Source organism: Camelina sativa, chromosome 1 (genome assembly GCF_000633955.1).
Source record: "Camelina sativa cultivar DH55 chromosome 1, Cs, whole genome shotgun sequence".
Lineage (NCBI taxonomy): Eukaryota > Viridiplantae > Streptophyta > Magnoliopsida > Brassicales > Brassicaceae > Camelina > Camelina sativa.
Window position 1 is genome coordinate 14,697,881 of NC_025685.1, and position 18,467 is coordinate 14,716,347.

Consider the following 18,467-nt stretch of genomic DNA (forward strand, 5'->3'; position numbering starts at 1 on the left):
ATTTGATCCCGACGCCGGCAGACAAATGCCTCACTAGCGCCAGGAAGCTTGGTTGCAAAAGGTGTCTTGATAACCGTGTTTGAGAGGATGATTCCTCTTCTATGATAGCCGTTAACTATTCTCAATATTTACTATGTACAATAATTATTTTTAGTGTAAGGAAAATAAATAAAAAGAACAATGTGGAACCAAATAAATAAATTTTTAGTAATGAAAGAAAAACATGGAAAGAAGTAACAAAATAATAACTGGTGACCAAACAATAACAATATTTTTAAAAATATATTAAATATTAAATAAATCAATCAAAAAAATACTAATACTATTATTAATGTATATAAAATAAATTTTACATTTGATTTAAAAATAAAATATGTGAATTAAATTTCCTTTCAGAATATTAATTACTCGAATTATTGAGAATCCAATGTTACCTTATTTAGTTTAAATATTGATTCGAACGCAAAAAAAATCTCCTTTTTTTTTCTTACAATTTCCTAAAATTGATCTTTGCTTGCCTAAGTCAAAGACAAGAAGAGCAATCACAGTTTCTCAATCAAAGCCACCTTTCACTGCTTTCAAACTTACCTATTTGTTTTTTTAAAAAGAAACCATCTCACGCGCTTTATTCATTCCTCTTCTCTTACCTCTCTCTCTGTCTGAAAAAACCATTAATGACATAAATAAACATATCTTATCATTTGTTTTTCGTACTCTGACAAAGTAATAGAGAAACAAAAAAAAAGAAAAAAGATTGAATCATCATCACCGTCGTCAATCTAAAAACTTCCTCGATCTAGGGGGAATCTATAATTTTAACTTTTGTATCTTTCATTGATTTGGGTTTACTCGAAATAGGTACAAAGCTCGAGTCTTTTTCTTTCTTTGCAACCGCGTGAACCTACTAGCGAGCGAGCGTTTCCGCAAATGTGACAGCTCATCACTCTCTCAACTTCTAACACTAGTTATATAAAGTTAACGAAGCAGTTATTACCAAATACTTTGTCTGAAAAAAAACAAGAAAAAACGCGGAGTTATGAGAGTTATCGACGGTTCTTTGCTTCGGCGGCTGATTTGTCTTCTTAGTCTCTGGTGTCTTATTGGTGGAGGAGTCACGGTGGTTGCGGCGGAGGATGAGAAGAAAGTGATACATAGAGAGCTTAATCAGACTCCTACTTGGGCTGTTGCTGCTGTTTGTACTTTCTTCATCGTTGTTTCTGTTCTTCTTGAAAAAGTACTTCACAAAGTTGGAAAGGTCTGTTCTTTTTTTTTTTGGTTTTATGCTAAATCTTTGTACTTTTGGTTTGTTTGTGTTGGATTTGAAGGTTTAATGTAGATGGGTTCTCTTTGATTTGTGAATAGGAACTGTCTTTGTCTGAGATTTTGGGTTTATGTTTGAAAATTGGCAAATTTGTCTTGAAGTGAACTTTGTTCTTTGATTTAGGTTCTATGGGATCGGCACAAGACAGCTCTTCTCGATGCCTTGGAGAAGATCAAATCAGGTCTAAAATTGCAAATGTTGTTTTTACTACTTTTTGTCAATTTCTGTTCTGTTTGGAATTTGCAAGTATGTGAGTCTTATCCCAAGGAAGATTTTTTTCGATTTTTAGATACATTCTTGGTTATTTTTATCTAAATTCGATCCATGTTAAACTTGTTGATATGAATTGTTGCAGAGCTGATGGTTCTTGGATTTATCTCTTTGCTTCTGACGTTTGGACAAAGCTACATTTTGAGGATTTGTATCCCTTCACATGTTGCTCGTACGATGCTCCCGTGTCCTGCTCCTAAACACTTGAAAAAAGAGGAAGATGACGACAATGGTGAAAGTCACAGGAGACTCTTGTGGGTTGCGCACAGAGTCCTATCAGGAGGTGAAGCATCTGTCACAAAATGCAAGAAGGAGGTGAGAGTTACTTACATTTCTCATTCATTTACATGTTTGCCTTGTTAATCTGAAGATTGTTAATGCGTGTCAATGTTAAATGATGTTGCAGGGTCATGAAGAGCTTATCTCTGCTCAGGCACTTCATCAGTTGCACATCCTTATATTCTTCCTAGCCATTTTCCATGTTATGTACAGCTTTTTAACTATGATGCTTGGAAGGTTGAAGGTACTTAATAAGAGTTCAACATCTCAGTTTCGTTTACAGAAAGTTTTTGGGTTGTATTAAAGATTTTTGTTGGTCTTTTCAGATTCGCGGATGGAAGCATTGGGAGAAAGAGACATCATCCCATAATTACGAGTTTTCAACGGGTACGCTAATGCACTTTCTCTGACCTTGAGGCTACTCTATCTCAATTCTAGTCCTAATCCTTGAGGTGTCCTGAGCTCTGATTAGTTACTGTGTGTTTGTTGTTCTTGCTTTGTATAGATACTTCCAGATTCAGGCTAACTCATGAAACGTCTTTTGTAAGAGCGCACACCAGTTTCTGGACTCGGATTCCAATCTTTTTCTATATTGTAAGAACCATCGTCTTCTTGCTTCTATTCTATTCTTAGTCAGCTCAAGATAATGTAGCACACATACCAAATTTACTATTCGGTACTATTCTTGATATGGCTCTCACTTTAGACGAATACAATGCATTTTTCAGGGATGTTTTTTCAGACAGTTTTTCAGATCCGTTGGGAAAACTGACTATTTGACATTGAGAAATGGATTCATCGCTGTGAGTTTTTTGACTTACAGTCCAAATTTCGATTTAGTATAGAGAATATTGATCTTGCTGAGTCGCTCTATTGTGGTTTATGAAGGTTCATCTAGCTCCGGGAAGTCAATTCAACTTCCAAAAATACATTAAAAGATCGTTGGAGGATGATTTCAAGGTGGTCGTTGGAGTCAGGTAAACTTATAACACTTTCTACAAACATTGGTGTTTATCCCTATAGCTTATATCTAATGCTTGTGTCTTATTGCAGCCCTGTCTTGTGGGTATCTTTTGTGTTATTCCTCCTCCTAAATATTGAAGGTGAGTATCTAAGTCACTAAGTGTATAAAATTTTGTTCAACGGACTTGTTATAATCTTCTTCCTCGGTATCTCAGGCTTCAAGATGATGTTCATTGGCACTGCAGTGCCGGTTATCGTAAGATATCTTTCACTTTAATTCGGTGAAATCTTCCAAATAATAATATTTCAAAGGACTCACAGTTTTGTTTTTTTTTTTTGGTTTCAAGATAATTTTAGCTGTAGGGACAAAGCTTCAAGCGATAATGACAAGGATGGCTCTCGGAATCACTGACAGACATGCGGTAGTTCAAGGAATGCCGCTTGTACAAGGCAACGATGAGTATTTCTGGTTCGGCCGTCCCCATTTAATCCTTCATCTCATGCATTTTGCCTTGTTTCAGGTACTTAAAGAAACAGACAAATCCCTAAACACAAAACACAGATCCTTTTCATTATTTTCTTGAATCGTTTCTTTTACATTTTGCAGAACGCGTTTCAGATCACGTATTTCTTCTGGATATGGGTAACAACTTAGTTTTTTTCGTTGCTTTTCATCTGCATTTCTTTCTTGACAAGAGTACGTAATTCTCTGTTCCCTCGATGTAAATGCAGTATGAATTTGGAAATAATTCATGCTACCATCCTAATTTCAAGATTGCACTTGTAAAAGTAGCCATCGCGTAAGTATCTAATCTCAGAGACGTGTGAAAAGATATTGATCATGTCTACACAGCATGATCAAACCACTAATCTTGTTTCCTTTTTACTTTCTCTTGCAGTGTAGCAGTATTGTGTCTTTGCAGCTACATCACACTTCCTCTCTACGCACTCGTAACTCAGGTAACTTTCAGTTTTTCATATATGTTACTTAAACTGGACATGTCTGTAAACTAAGAGATCTCTGTGATTTAGATGGGTTCGCGGATGAAAAAATCAGTATTCGATGAACAAACATCAAAGGCACTCAAGAAATGGAGAATGGCAGTGAAGAAGAAGAAAGGTGTGAAAGCCACCACTAAGAGACTTGGTGGAGATGGAAGCACGAGCCCTACATCATCAACAGTTAGGTCTACTTCGTCTGGACGATCATTGCAACGTTTCAAGACCACACCACATTCGATGAGATACGAAGGACTTGACCGTGAAACATCGGATCTCGACACAGACAACGAAGCTTTGACTCCTCCTAGATCTCCTCAAAGCTTCGAGCTTGTTGTGAAGGTTGAACCAGATTCTAAAGAGACAAAGACTGGTGAGACTAGCCGTGACACTGAAACTGATTCTAAAGAGTTCTCTTTTGTCAAGCCTGCACCGAGTAAAGAACCATCACAAGACCGGTGAGAGACTAGCCGTGATGGTAAAGCTGATTCTAAAGAGTTCTTTTAAAGTTAAGCCTTCCCCGAGTAAAGAACCATCGCAGTAAAAGAATCAGAATCTGTCACTGCAAAGCATTGTTTTTGGTTTATTTATCTAATACCTTTGTAAATCAAATGCCGTGGTGAAAAAGTAATGTACTGCTGACAATAGTAATTAAATTAGGATTTGCCCTTCTTCCATTGCCAATTATAACAGTCCAGATTCTGCCATTAGAGATTCGGCGTAAGAAAATGAGGGACAAATATTAAGAACCAATTTAGTAAAATTCATTAAAGCCTACTCAAATTTTGTCAAAGCTAATTCGAAATAAAAACTATACAACACAAAGAAGAAAGTTTTGGTTTATTTATCTAATGATTTGTCAATCTTCGTTATGATGTTCTCTTACAAAATAACCAAATTGAACTATAACGTTGGTTTGGTTTTCAGTTTTCTAATTAATTGATTAAACCAAAGTCGAGTTGAGATGAGTGGTAACACTTGAGCCACAATTTAGTTATATGAGTGGTAACACATGATTGAGGACGGTTTGTTTTTTGTTTTGTAACCCATAAATGATTTATCTTACAAGGTGCCTCTTCATCGTCCTACTGGTCTAATGAACATCACTACATTGGCTCGAGTTTTTTTCACATCTCCTTAAAGAGTGAGTTTCCAAGGCTTTGATGTATTCGTTTCTCTCAATAGTGTCTATAAATTTCAACCTTTTTCAATTGCTTAGAGACGATTTTATATTTAATGTGGAAGCAACCAAAGCATGAACGAATAGAGAAATAAGACGAAAGATTAAACAAGGCAGCAACTAGTTTGTATACCGATCACTATTAAACAAGCTAGGCTTGCAGAGAAGTATTTCACTAATCAAGCAAAAACGAGCACATCAACTTATTCCCTCGTCTATCAAACCTAAACATAATTTAAGAAAAGAGAAAAATAAATTAATCCAAATGATTATATATTTTTTATTACACAAAAAAAAAATACTAGTAGAAAACATCTCAAGTGTAGTAGAGAAGGGTGGGTAGCTAGACTTTGACCTTGGAAGGAAGAATGGTGAGCGAGGGACCGGTAGATGTAATAAATTGCGACGCTTTCACAATATCAAAGTCACATTACTCACGAGACACAAAACCATTAAAACTTTTCTTTTCTTTTTTTCTATAAAAGATCGAAACTTTTGTTTTTGACATTTTCCTAAACTATCTCTATGTTTAGGTATAAGATACGCGCGTAATTAATAACCGCTTTATGATAGGGTCCATTCACAGGTCCACATATGGAACAAAAACAAGGCATAATTTAAAAACTTATATTTTGTTAGTGATGATGTGGTGAAGTATTTGCAACGTACATACAAAGTAATGACAAAAATCTCTTTCTATTCAATATATATACTACACAACAAGGTTCATTTTAAGGAATAATTTAGGGAAACAAAATGAGTCCATTTCATGAGCAAAGCAGAGAGAGGCTTCTCTCGCAGCAGAATAATGAATCCAACTGGTGTTTCCGCGGGGTCGCCAAGTTGTACGAGATGGGACACTCTGATCCTCGGAAGCTCTTCTTCGCCGTCAAGATGGGAATGGCTCTCTGTCTCTGCTCTGTCGTCATATTCCTCAAGGAGCCGCTGCATAGTGCTAGTAAATACTCTGTATGGGGCATCCTTACTGTCGTCGTGGTTTTCGAGTACTCCGTAGGTATTTGAATTTCATTCTTGATTTGATTAGATTTGGGAAAGCTTGCTTTGTTGTTTATATGTGTTTCTTCTAGGTTTTGAGTTTTTTTGCACATGTTCGCCGGTCGTTGGAAGATTAAGCCGTTATTATCATGATTCGTAAATAATAAAATTAAAATATTTTTTGCTCTATGATTTTAATGGATTTGGAAATCCACAGTATGTTTTAAATGGATTTGTATAGACTTGAAAGTGTAAAAAAGAAGATTCAAATCCAAGGATAAAACATGTTATTTCAAAATCCATGTGTTTTGATTTTTAAAATTTACAATTCTATATGGATTTAGAAATCATCTCTCCAATAACAGCCCCTAAGCATTGATTATGGAGTCTAGGCTATAACCGATGAGTTGTCATCCGCTTAACGCCTAATATAATTCAAATATTTATTTGTAGGAGCAACTTTGGTCAAAGGATTTAACAGAGGGATAGGCACATTATCAGCTGGAGGACTTGCGCTTGGCATCGCAAGGCTCTCTGTTTTATCAGGAGAGTTCGAGGAAGCCATCATCATAATCTGCATTTTCCTTGCAGGTTTTGCCGCATTTCCCTTGTACTCCTCCTACATGAGGGTTTTGAAGATTGATATAGTAACATTCTCTTTAATTTTGACCTTTGATCTATCAGGTTTCATTGCTAGTTATACGAAACTCTACCCGGCCATGAAGCCGTATGAATATGCATTCAGGGTGTTCTTGTTGACATATTGTATTGTTCTTGTTTCGGGGAACAATACAGGAGATTTCTTCAGCACTGCCTACTACAGGTTTTTGTTTATTGTTGTCGGTGCGACCACTTCTTTGGTTGTGAATATATTCATATTTCCAATATGGGCCGGAGAAGATCTCCATAAACTGGTGGCCAATAATTTCAAAAGTGTGGCTAATTCCCTAGAAGGTAAATAAACATAAACTCAATGGTCCTTCCTTCAAACAAAGAATATGAAAGTTTTCAGATGATATGGACCAATCAAATTCCTAAAATGTAAATCATATATTTTTGAGATGAAGATTCTAAATAGATATGATTGAAAAATAATATTATGATTAGTTTGATTTTGAAATTTAACGAGATAATTATTTACTAATATGAAATTATGAAGTCTACTAAGAAAAGTAGATGGTGGGACAAATCCAGTTTACCGTTTACTTTCAATTAGCCTTTTTGGGTTTGGTCATTTTATCATTTATGGTAGTGTCTCCTTGTAAAGTTTCAGGTTTTGAACTGATATTTCAGATTTTGTTTTATTTTTAAATATATATAGGATGTGTTAATGGCTACTTGCAATGTGTGGAATACGAGAGAGTACCCTCCAAGATTCTCACGTACCAAACATCTGATGATCCATTATATAGTGGCTACAGGTCCGCTATTCAATCTACAAGCCAAGAAGAATCACTGGTATGCATGTTTGAAGTTGAGACAGTAACTAAAAAGAAATTGCATGTTCTTAGCATTAAGAATTGCATTTTTATGCAGCTCGAGTTTGCCATATGGGAGCCTCCACATGGACCTTACAAAACGTTTAACCATCCATGGAAAAACTATGTCAAACTAAGTGGTGCATTAAGGCATTGTGCTTTCACAATCATGGCAATACATGGTTGCGTACTTTCAGAGATACAGGTTCCTTAATCCTTATTAAACTATTTCATGAAACCCATATAAGATGTTTAAAAACTTACAAGTTGCTACAAAGTCGATGATATATGAGAACATTTTTTACCTCTGTGATTTGGCAGGCAGCTCCAGAGAAACGACAAGCTTTTCGTCATGAGCTTCAAAGAGTTGGCAATGAGGGAGAAAAAGTTCTGCGTTTGATTGGAGACAAAGTGGAGAAAATGGAGAAGCTAAGCCCGAGAGAGATTCTAAATGACGTTCAACGTGCAGCAGAGGAGTTACAGATGAAGATAGACAGTAAATCCTACCTTCTTGTCAACTCAGAAAGCTGGGCGGCTACTAAAGAGCAAGCTGAAGCAGGAGAAGAAGAAGAAGAAGAAGAAGCTCACGATACCAAAGTGATCAAATCCTTAAGTCAGATTTGGGACACTAACAACATCAGCAGCAACAATCAGAATCCAGCCAGTGGTAATGATGGATCTCCAACATGGATGTCAACAGAGAGTATGATGTTAAGGAACCGAGAGACATGGCCAAGCGTGTCCTTCATTGGTGGTTCTGTGGTGAATGATACAGTATATAAAGTATACGAAAGCGCGAGTTCTTTGTCTTTGGCTACGTTTGCTTCCCTTCTCATAGAGTTTGTTGCAAGGCTAGAGAACCTTGTAAGCGCCTTTGAGGAGTTAAGCACAAAAGCAGATTTCGAAGACCCCGTTCCTTTTAACGTGGTTGATCATGAGAGATTATGGACCAGACTCAGGAGACTTAGGAGATACTTTAGCAGAAGCTAAGACTAAATCCTGAGAGGATCATGTGGTAAATGTTGTCTAATTTTCTCATAATTTCATTTGCTGTTTTCATCTTCTATTTGATCATCTGACTGGTAATGATTATCTTTAGCTTTTTTCATAGATAAGTGCATAGTAACATTACCATTCTATACAAAACAAAAAGAGTTGTAGACTCAGCTTAGGGTTTATTTCTGTAATGCTTTTATAGATCGATGCCGTGGTGAAGAAGTTAATAATTATCGAATACCTTGTATTTAGTACGTTAATTATAGGGTTTTGTGTTTGCCAGTTCAATTGTTTTGTTCCAGATACTTCATTAGAAAAGTGGCTTAATTAGAACATGTTGCACATATAGTAAGACCTAACTTCGTTTAAAACTCAAAATCCCTCTCATTATTTGCCACATTGTTTTATAGCAATGGTTTTCCACCAAACCGGCTAAACCCAAGTCGAGTTGAAAAGGAGTTGTAACCAAAGAACAAAGCTTTATAAGTTTGACAAAAATCACATGTTTAGTTGATGGGCCAAATGATTGAGTAGTCGCTAGAATCAAAATTAGAGTTCAAGTGCGACCAGGCCTTGTATGTTTTTTTTCTTTCTTACTGTGTTAGTTTTTTTTGTTTTCTTTTTGTTTTCTTTCACTGATTAGGAAAATGGAAAATGGAACATGAAGATAAGATATATTGAAACAGAATAACTCTTTATCGAATATATAGAAACTTCAAATTCCAGTGGTATGATAGGAAAAGACTACAAAAATTTGTGTTTGCTTTATGATCATCTGTATATGTTTTTGGACTGGCAATTATAATGATGCTAAATAATAGAGAGAGTTGATGGATAAGCTATGCGCAGAGGGGAGCACATGGGATATAAAATATCATTTCATATCTAAAATATGATAAAAGGGTTCCTTACAAAATCCCTGTGATTGGTACTTCACAGATAACTTAAAACTTAAAAGGCATATTCACTTTAAACAGAACAACAACAAAAGATTGATAAACAAAAAAATAAAAGAAGATAAAGTCGAAGAGACAGACAAGCACATGTGCACCCCATTTTTCATAAGTAGGTTTTCTATAACTTTTGGAGTTATAGTGATCATCAGACAAATACTGCAGTTGGGTTTTTGTTGAGATATAATTTATAACTGTATCAGATTAGACTTCAAAATCCATCCCAAAATAGGCGTTTAACTGATGAAGTTCTGAATTCGAAACAACACCTAAATGGAAAGTCCCACTTTTACGATTTTTTTTTGATTAATTTTAAGGTGAAAACTACGCCCAAAAAAAAAAACGATTATGATATAGTGTTTCTCGTGATTAAATCTGATAAAATTATAGGTTAATTGTAAAGTATAAGAAAAGGGAACAACATTACCTAAACTCTACTAACCCAAGACCAAAGTTTTTAATTCCAGTAACGATATGTAATATTACTTATTTTGTATTGTATTGTAGGTGTATCTAGTACGGAGAAACCCTGTTGTAAAAGAGATCCAATCCTCTTTGGAATTTTAAAAAAAAAAAAAAAAAAAAAAAACCAAAACCAACAACTTTGGTTAAACATATTTTTTTTTATCTATATACATTATTGATTTTCTTTTATTTTATATTTGTCTTTTGCTTTGTATTTTAGTAAGATTCACATGTCTTGCATTCATGTAAAGAGACGTTAAAAAATAAAATAAAAAGCAAGTTAGCTAAAGAGATTCCATTTCGGATGTCTTTATACTTCAAGTTCTACTGTTTTTATATCGAAAGCTAGAGTCACAAACTTAAGTTGGTTAAAGACTTAAAGTTGTATTACTTTTGCGCTATTGGGTGTTATGAGCTACACTTAATGCTAAAAGAAGAGAAAAACATTATCAGTTTAAGACATTATCACTTTGATTAGAAAGGAACATGCGTCGATATGGAGAGCTTCCCAACTAATCAATTTTTTTCTGATAAATAAAAGGTTTAATTGAGACTGGATTTGATATCTGGTTTAGCATTTAGACACGGTTTAACTGGAACTTGATTCATCTATAAAAGAGTCCAAGTGGTTTGAGGTTTGTTAGACGTGAAAAAAAACAAAGTTATAAATTACTTGGATACAATAGACTCTCTATCTATTGTGGTCATTGGTCAAGGTGTGAACTTCAAATATAAAATGACGAACCTCAAATGTATATAGACGTGTACCTGCGGGTTATTTATTTATTAATTCATAGTGTAAAGATTTCACCAATACATTACGTGTCAAATTGTATCCTGTTTCGATTTATATATACGTATATCCCTACCAAATTTATTGACACGATGATCCACTTTTAAAGATTCTGTTTTCGATAATAATTGATTTAAATCCAGATCCCACCAAGGCTTATACAAAACTTACAAGATCCAAAATCTATTAGTAGAAGACAATTTACACACACAAATTAGTACCTCTCTGTCTCTGTCTCCTAAAAATTGATGTTGTAAGATATTTTTTTTGTTCCATAAAAATTGATATTTTCCTGATCAGGATCTCTAGAGAGCTCAATGTAAGGGCAGATTGTCTAGCCCGTTCTTCAAGATTGCTTTCCTCTGAAATTTCCTTTGTAAACTCTTTTCCTCCGGTTTGGGCAACCAATCTTGGAGTTATTTTTTAATTTGATTAATGTTTGGTTGAAAAAAAAAAAAAAAAATTGATATTTTATAAACTTCAAGAAAATAATCATTGAAAATATTTAAAATTTTGAATTGTTATTGGTTTAAAATTAAATAATATTTATTTAATCAAAGAAAAAAATATATTTAAACTCAGTAATTATTGTTTTCTTAAAATGTGTAAAAACTTCTAAACATTAATGTTTTAGAGAAAGAAGGAGTATGTTAGAAACAAAATGCGAATTTCGAACTTCAAATTTTTTTTTTTTTTGACAACAACTTCAAAAATTATCTCGTGTACCAAAAACAAATGGTCGGTTAATTGGTTGGCAAAAACATTACTAAAAGTTTGTGATGCTAAAATTCTTATTACAAAAATAAAAGTATAATGCAATGAGTAAATAAATAACCAAGTACCAACCAGTAGTGGCCGGTGTTATTTACAAATGCCATGTTCTATTCCACACATTGATCTCTCATTTGGCTTTGTCCTCCTATTTTATTAATTAGGGTTATGACAGAAACAAGAACATATTATGAACAAATATTTACATGTAAGAGAAATTAAAAATAAAATAAAACATGTCTAATCGAAGGTAGGTTTAGCCGTTTGGTGAGAAAGGAGCTTACTTATACCTTTTGATAATGTGTTCGTCAAAACTGAACCTATAAAGCCAACCCACCTACTCATCTTTTCTTTTTATATACTACTCCCTCCATTTCATAATATAGAATGTTTTCAAGTTTCTATGCAACTTTTAAACTAATTTAGTATTTTATATTACGCAGTATTGTTTCTGATTGGTTGAATTTGTTAAAAATAAAAACTTCTTAATTTGCGTATTTTAATTAAAATATCTTATATTTTGAAACGGAAAGAATACTATCTACTCCAAATTCTCCTTCGAATTTCAATAAATATAATTATTAGTCACCTTCACCTCTCTCTCTCTATCCGATTTTTAATACCATAACCATATAAAAACAATAATTTTTATACATATAATGAAAATAATCAAGAGTCTTGATGATCTCTCAACATCAATTGACTTAGTCGCAAGAGAAATGAACATGCACACATACACACACACACAATTTGGAAGTGTAGGAAGAAAAAGAAAAAAAGGGTTTGTGATCTAAGAAGTTGGAGATAGATGTATGTATCTCCTTTAAGAGCAAAATGTTTGTTTCTAAACTGAATTTGTTTCCACACGAAACTACAATACTCTCATTAATTAGGAGACACAAATTGCATGCAAACACTAATTCAGCCAATAAATTCCAAGGAAAAAAAACAAGTAAATAATTAGTACTTACTAATTTTGTTTTTCTTCATCCAAACCATGCATGTATTATATTATAATATAGTTTTTGATTTAAATATTAATAATATCTTTATTTTTTTTATATACACATATTTATTATATATGTATGTACGTATCCTTTATGTGTCTCTATTATAACGTGGATCAAGATTCTTTCTTATCTTCATCACTCCACACATTTTCTTGTCTTCAAACTCACACAAAGAAAAAGGAAAAAAAAAAAAAAAGAAAAAAACTCCAAAGCTCAAAAAAGATGACTCGGCCGTCAAGATTACTCGAGACGGCGGCGCCGCCACCACAACCGTCTCAAGAGATGATCGCAGCGGAATCAGACATGGTGGTGATTTTGTCAGCTCTTCTTTGCGCTCTTATATGCGTAGCTGGCCTCGCCGCCGTCGTGCGTTGCGCTTGGCTACGGAGGTTCACCGGCGGTGGAGGAGATTCTTCCCCGTCTCCGAACAAAGGCTTGAAAAAGAAAGCTCTTCAGTCACTACCAAGATCCACTTTCACCGCCGCGGAATCTACCTCCGGCGGCGGTGACGACGGAGACACGACGGAATGTGCTATTTGTCTCACTGAGTTCGCCGACGGTGAAGAGATAAGAGTGCTTCCTCTATGTGGCCATTCTTTCCACGTGGCTTGTATAGACAAATGGCTGGTTTCTAGGTCGTCTTGTCCTTCTTGTCGCCGGATTCTTACGCCGTTGAGATGTGACCGGTGTGGTCACGCTTCCACGGCGGGGGTGAAAGATCAAGCTCATCGTCATCAACATCAACATCAACATCAACATCATCACCAACACTCTTCTTCTACTACCATCCCTACGTTTCTTCCTTAACACTAATTTTTGTTTTTTTTTTTATCATGGCAACAATAACTAGTTGCATAATTATGTGTAAAGTGAGTTAAAATTAGGATTAGAGATCTCTTTTTCTTGTTGTTGTTAATCCACTGTACTTAATCAAATCTCAGATGGAGTTCAAGTTTCGAGATGTTTGTTTGTTTTTTTTTTCCAAAAATCTAATTTACAAGAAGAGTGAAATACTCTAATATAGATTAGATTATTTGATCAGACAGCTAATGGAGTCGGCCATGTGAGCTTATCTGAGAGGCAAACAAAACCTAATAAGCACTACTCCTCGGTCCCTCCGAAATTAACCAAGTTCCTTTTCAGGGGAAATAATTGATTGTTTTCTACTTTTCTTACTTTTGGATAAAATTGTTATGGGTTTTGCAATCAATTGTATAAGAACAAAGTTGTGTTTCTTTAATGCTGACATCTTCCATAATTTTAACAATTACTATTGGGGATATCATTATTGTACTCCATCTCATCCATTTTATAAACTTTTTTTTTCTTCACTAGAAACACAAAAACTTACATTAAAAATAAAATAAAAAATTCTCATCTAGAAAATTAATCCAATAGAAAATATACTACATAAGTCAAAATAGTCACAAAACCGGTCGTNCCAAAAAAAAAAAAAAAAAAGTCACAAAACCGGTAACTAAATACTGTATAAATAATGCATAAAAATTGAGAAATGCAAATAAAATAAAACAAATAAATTTTTTTTTAAAGTATTTAGTAAAATGGAACAAAGGGAATAGATCGTATCCTCTCTCCTCCTCCCTCTTTAGTAAGAGTGTTGATTAAGAAATTAAAAATCTACCAATCGTTTTTTGACTAAATAAGTGAACTGGTATATAACTATAAATAAATAAATAAATCAAATATAAGAAATAAAAAAAAGAAACAGCTTTTAAAAATGTTTTATAACGTGACAACTGATTTTGGCGTGGCAATTGGTAGGATTACTAAGTGTCAAACTAAAAAGCAACCATTAATTGAACAAGTCGTAGTGTTAGTAGTTACTAATTTAGTGTATGTTTTAAGCTAAAATAGGTAAAATTTGTACATGAATTGGCCAAAGTTTGTAGTTTTGACTTTTTGTATACAACTGAACTCTGAGCTAAATTAGCGCAAATATGTTTGAAATCAGATTCCATTAGAAATTTGATTTTAGAGGGCTTTTTAGGCCCAAACTGATTGAATTTTGATGGATCAGTTTCATTTCTTATGGGAAGCCTTTAGAGCGTTCTGGGTCTTTGTAACACAACAAAACGTGGTCTGTCTCTCACTCTCACCGCTCTGACATCAAAGTCAAAATCCAGAAAACGAACCGAACCAAACCCGGTTTATTGAATGACATTTCACTGTTTTGTTTTGCCTCGTTCGCTCTTGTTTCCAGCGTTTTTGCAAGTTAACGGTACTACTAGAAGACATTGTTGGCGTTCAGTGTTCTCTCTCTCTCAACATCGTCTGAAACAAAAAAAAAAATCAACAATCTCGCGTAAAGGTTTCTAGGTTAAATCAATCTTCTTCTTTCTCTACTCAATGCCGTTCCTCTGTTTGTTTCTTTTCTCTGTTTCTGATTTTGTTGTTAGGGTTTTCCGTACAACTCTTATTTCTAATTCTAGGTGAAGTTTTTTGCACATCAATCAACAACTGTTAATGCTTGTCTTAGTATCGGTTTTTCTAGAGACCTTTAGACCCATAAGATCGCCAATGCTCTAAAGGCTCCACCTTTTTTTGTCCCTTTAGACCCATAAAAGACCATTAGACCTCTGTTTGTTTCTAGGTGAGTTCTCACATAGATTTTGTGTTTATGTTTAGTTTAGTATCGTTTTCACAAAGACCATTAAACCCATAAATTCTCCAAAGGCTCCACCTTTTCTCCATTAGAGATGAACCCACAAGACCACCAATGCTCGAAAGGCTCCACCTTTTTCTCCATTAGAGATGAACCCATAAGACCATTAGACCTCTGTTTGTTTATGTTTTGTTTAAACTGTCGGTTTTCGTTTAAAGCTCCCATCTTTATATATGATGTTGAAGACTAAGAGAATACCTAAATATATATATATCACAGGATCAAGAGCATCATGGGATTCTTGGGCTCCATTCTCTTGAAGATAACATTTTCTTGCCTCTTTTGTTATTTTGTTCTTTGTTTTGTTTGATCTTTTGGTAAACCATGAACTGAAATTGAATGGGAAATAAACTGCAGTATTATGGCAGGAGAGATTTATCTTCTCAGGGGAGGAAGGGAGTGTTCTGGAGAGCTTTTGTTCAAGCTTCTAAGACAAATGCAATATTTGGTCTTGGATTCTTCACGCGTATGTGACTCTGTAAAAGGATCTTTTCGGGTATTGATTAGTTTATGGCTGTAGTTTTTGTTTTGCTTGTGAAGATTTATCAATCTTCTTTATTGTCTTCTTCCCTCAGATGCTGCTTTATACTCTAATTCAGATGAAGCGGAAGAGGTATAAGCACATTTATCCCAATATGTTCGTTAGCTATTCTTTTTTTATAAATAGACGGTTATGGTTGATTTTAAACGTGTACACTCTCGGATTTCTCAAGACTAAGAAGCTTATGGCTCGGGTGGACTCTTGCAGCGAGTCATCGGAGACGCTTATGGCTCGGGTGGACTCTGCCACCGAGGTAAGCAAAAAAAACTGCAATTTTCTGATTTGGAAAGGATACAGAGTTATGGTTTGATATCTTCTAATGCTTCTTCCTCTGATTTTTCTCATGTTTCAGTCTATGTATGAACTGAAGTCCCGTCTAGAGGTAAACAAGAAACGGTGTTATTGCATCTCAAGTTGTTTTATTTTGAAAAGACACACTTTATGGGCTGATTTCTAAATGTCCTAAACCTGATTTTTCCAATTGTGTCAGTTGGCTGAGATTCTCTCAATCATAAGAAGTCGTTCAGGCAACATAAGAAAGCCGTTCGATGAGGTAAGCAAGAGAAATGATGTTATATATGCAGTTGTTTTATTTTAGAAAGTTAGAAAGATAACCTTTATATGGTTGATCTGAACATCTGCGGCCACCTGATGTTTCTCTTGTTTCAGTCCACTATGGCTAAAGTGAAGTCCATCCTAGAGGTAAAAAAGAAATGGTTAATAGACACAATTATGCTCCATATGTAATGTATCCACCTGTTTTTTTTTTTTTCATCTTGTTTCAGTCACAGATAGGATTTGAAAAAAGTGGAGATCTGAATCTAAGGCAGCAGCAACACGTTGAAAAAAGCTAAGAGAAATTAATGTGATATGGTGCAGATAATGAAGGCAGAATATGGAAATAAGTAGCTCAAGATTGATGAATCTGAGTCTCACCTTGTTTAACTCTTTAACTTCTAAGTTTTTTTCGTAAATTACTAAATAGTAACTATTTTAAGTGTTAAACCTTGAAATATGTATCAACCATTGAGTAACATTATCAATTCAACCCTTGTATGGAATTATGTAGTTATTTCCAAAGTTAACAGTTATTCTGGACTTGATCAGTAATTTCTTTAAGATTTCAAAAGAAACGAGAACTGAATAACATTTCCTAACAAACCAAGACGATCCTTGAAAAATAACTGACACGTGGATGAACACAATTGTGATACATTCTTGGACCAAGCTATGAGAATACTATATAGAAAGATTCTCGGATATTGGATCCAGCAAAACTGGTTATCAAAATGGTACAAGTGCCAAAGAAGAAAGAGTACACAAGAATATAATCCTAGTCCTCCTAATCACTTGTGTTGGACTTTTGGTGTTGAAAGGTCAGATTTCGTCAGGAGTGGTTTAGTGGATCTCCAAATTGCTCTGTTTTCTCTAGTTGGGGTGGAGACTTGCAGTTGCAGACAATCATTACTGTTGAATTTACTCTTCGTGGGCTTGGTCTTCCTTGCTTCCACAAGATCATTCATGACTCAACTCCAGTATGAGAGGATATTACGGAAGATACGCATAGTTTTACATATATATATTTGTTGTTGTAGAATACTTACTTGCTCCGGAAGCAAAAAAAAACCCTAGTAGAATACTTAAATCGGCCCATTAAGATCCCTCAAAATTTCTCAATTCTCACTGTTTTTGTTGCCTTATTATATATCCTCTCTTATTTCCCATCGTTTCAAGTTGACAATCAATCTCGCGCAGAGAATTTTGTAGGTCTGCTCAGTTTTCTTTCTACAGGTTAATGTCTGTTTCTTTCTTCGATTTTGTTGTTCGAATTTGTTTTTTTTTTAGGTCAGTTCGCAAATCAACAGGTGTACGTTTGTGTTAGAATCTTAAAATATTTGTTCTATCTTTGTTAACTGTGTGTTTTTATTTTATGATACTCCATTGCCATCTGTATTAAGAACCTCTAAAAATTTCTCTTTCAGGAGGATAAGAAAAAGATCATTATGAGAGGGACTGGTTATGGTCTTATATTAGGATTAGCATTCTGCGAAATACGTAAGTGGCTGTAAACTAAATAACTTGGGGTTGTTGGAAATTTAGATTATGGTTGTAGCTGTGCTTTTTTTTTTTTTGCATTCGAAAGAAGCTTATCATTTGTGTTTATCGTCTTTCCTACAGTTGGTACTTGGACTTTGTCCATACACGAAGAGGTAAGCACATTGATCGCTCCTTAATTAGCTTTTATAGAAGACTAATGGTTGATTTTTAATGTGTCCATTCGAATTTTCTCATGTTTAAGAGGTGTAACGCTGAGATTAACTCCTTGCAAGAGGTAAAAAACAATAAATAGTGTTATTTGATTTTCAAAGGACATATATTATATATAGATGGTTGATATGTATCTGTAACTGTAATGTTTCAGTCTGCTAAGGCTCAAATGGCTAAGACAAGAGAAATGGAAACGAAGTTTGAAAATCTTTTGCAGGTAAAAAAAAGAACAAGTAATGCATAGTGTTAATTATATATTAACGCATCTAATGTTTGCTGATTTTTGAAATTGGACAAATTGTTATATATGGTTGATGAATCTGTAATGACTTTTTCATGTTGAGTTGAAAGAAATGAGAATGATGTTGGACGATCTAATGCGGAAAACAGGAAGAAACTGAGCAGAGTTTCATAAAAGGAAATGGATCAGAAGAAACAATATGCATGATTTGTAGGAGAGATTGAAGTATTTAAAAACCAAGTAGCTCAGGGTTTTGATGA

The 18,467-nt window shown here is 34.5% G+C and overlaps 3 protein-coding genes and 1 long non-coding RNA gene across 5 annotated transcripts; all 4 read left to right on the forward strand.

The window, feature by feature from the left end:
* LOC104790883 (MLO-like protein 8) lies at positions 1,037 to 4,516 on the forward strand. Its single transcript, XM_010516686.2, has 15 exons — positions 1,037 to 1,255; positions 1,445 to 1,502; positions 1,677 to 1,906; positions 1,998 to 2,114; positions 2,197 to 2,257; positions 2,376 to 2,464; positions 2,599 to 2,673; positions 2,759 to 2,847; positions 2,924 to 2,973; positions 3,049 to 3,089; positions 3,181 to 3,354; positions 3,441 to 3,476; positions 3,566 to 3,633; positions 3,733 to 3,793; positions 3,866 to 4,516. The coding sequence occupies exons 1-15, from the start codon at positions 1,037 to 1,039 to the stop codon at positions 4,292 to 4,294; spliced, it is 1,797 nt and encodes a 598-aa protein (XP_010514988.1). The 3' UTR covers positions 4,295 to 4,516.
* On the forward strand, positions 5,683 to 8,790 carry LOC104790892 (aluminum-activated malate transporter 6-like). Of its 2 annotated transcripts, none has more exons than XM_010516694.2 (6): positions 5,683 to 6,027; positions 6,462 to 6,599; positions 6,693 to 6,962; positions 7,330 to 7,466; positions 7,545 to 7,691; positions 7,808 to 8,790. In XM_010516694.2, exons 1-6 carry the CDS (start codon positions 5,769 to 5,771, stop codon positions 8,474 to 8,476), a joined length of 1,620 nt encoding a protein of 539 aa, XP_010514996.1. In that variant the 5' UTR covers positions 5,683 to 5,768; the 3' UTR covers positions 8,477 to 8,790. The 2 variants fall into 2 exon arrangements, with proteins under 2 accessions (XP_010514996.1, XP_010515004.1); XM_010516702.2 differs by having other exon boundaries at positions 5,894 to 6,023.
* On the forward strand, positions 12,571 to 13,448 carry LOC104790908 (probable E3 ubiquitin-protein ligase ATL44). Its single transcript, XM_010516709.2, has one exon. It carries the CDS (start codon positions 12,697 to 12,699, stop codon positions 13,279 to 13,281), a length of 585 nt encoding a protein of 194 aa, XP_010515011.1. The 5' UTR covers positions 12,571 to 12,696; the 3' UTR covers positions 13,282 to 13,448.
* On the forward strand, positions 16,226 to 16,532 carry LOC104790919. The gene is made up of 3 exons (XR_768844.2): positions 16,226 to 16,251; positions 16,368 to 16,400; positions 16,484 to 16,532. It is a non-coding gene; the product is annotated as an uncharacterized LOC104790919 (long non-coding RNA).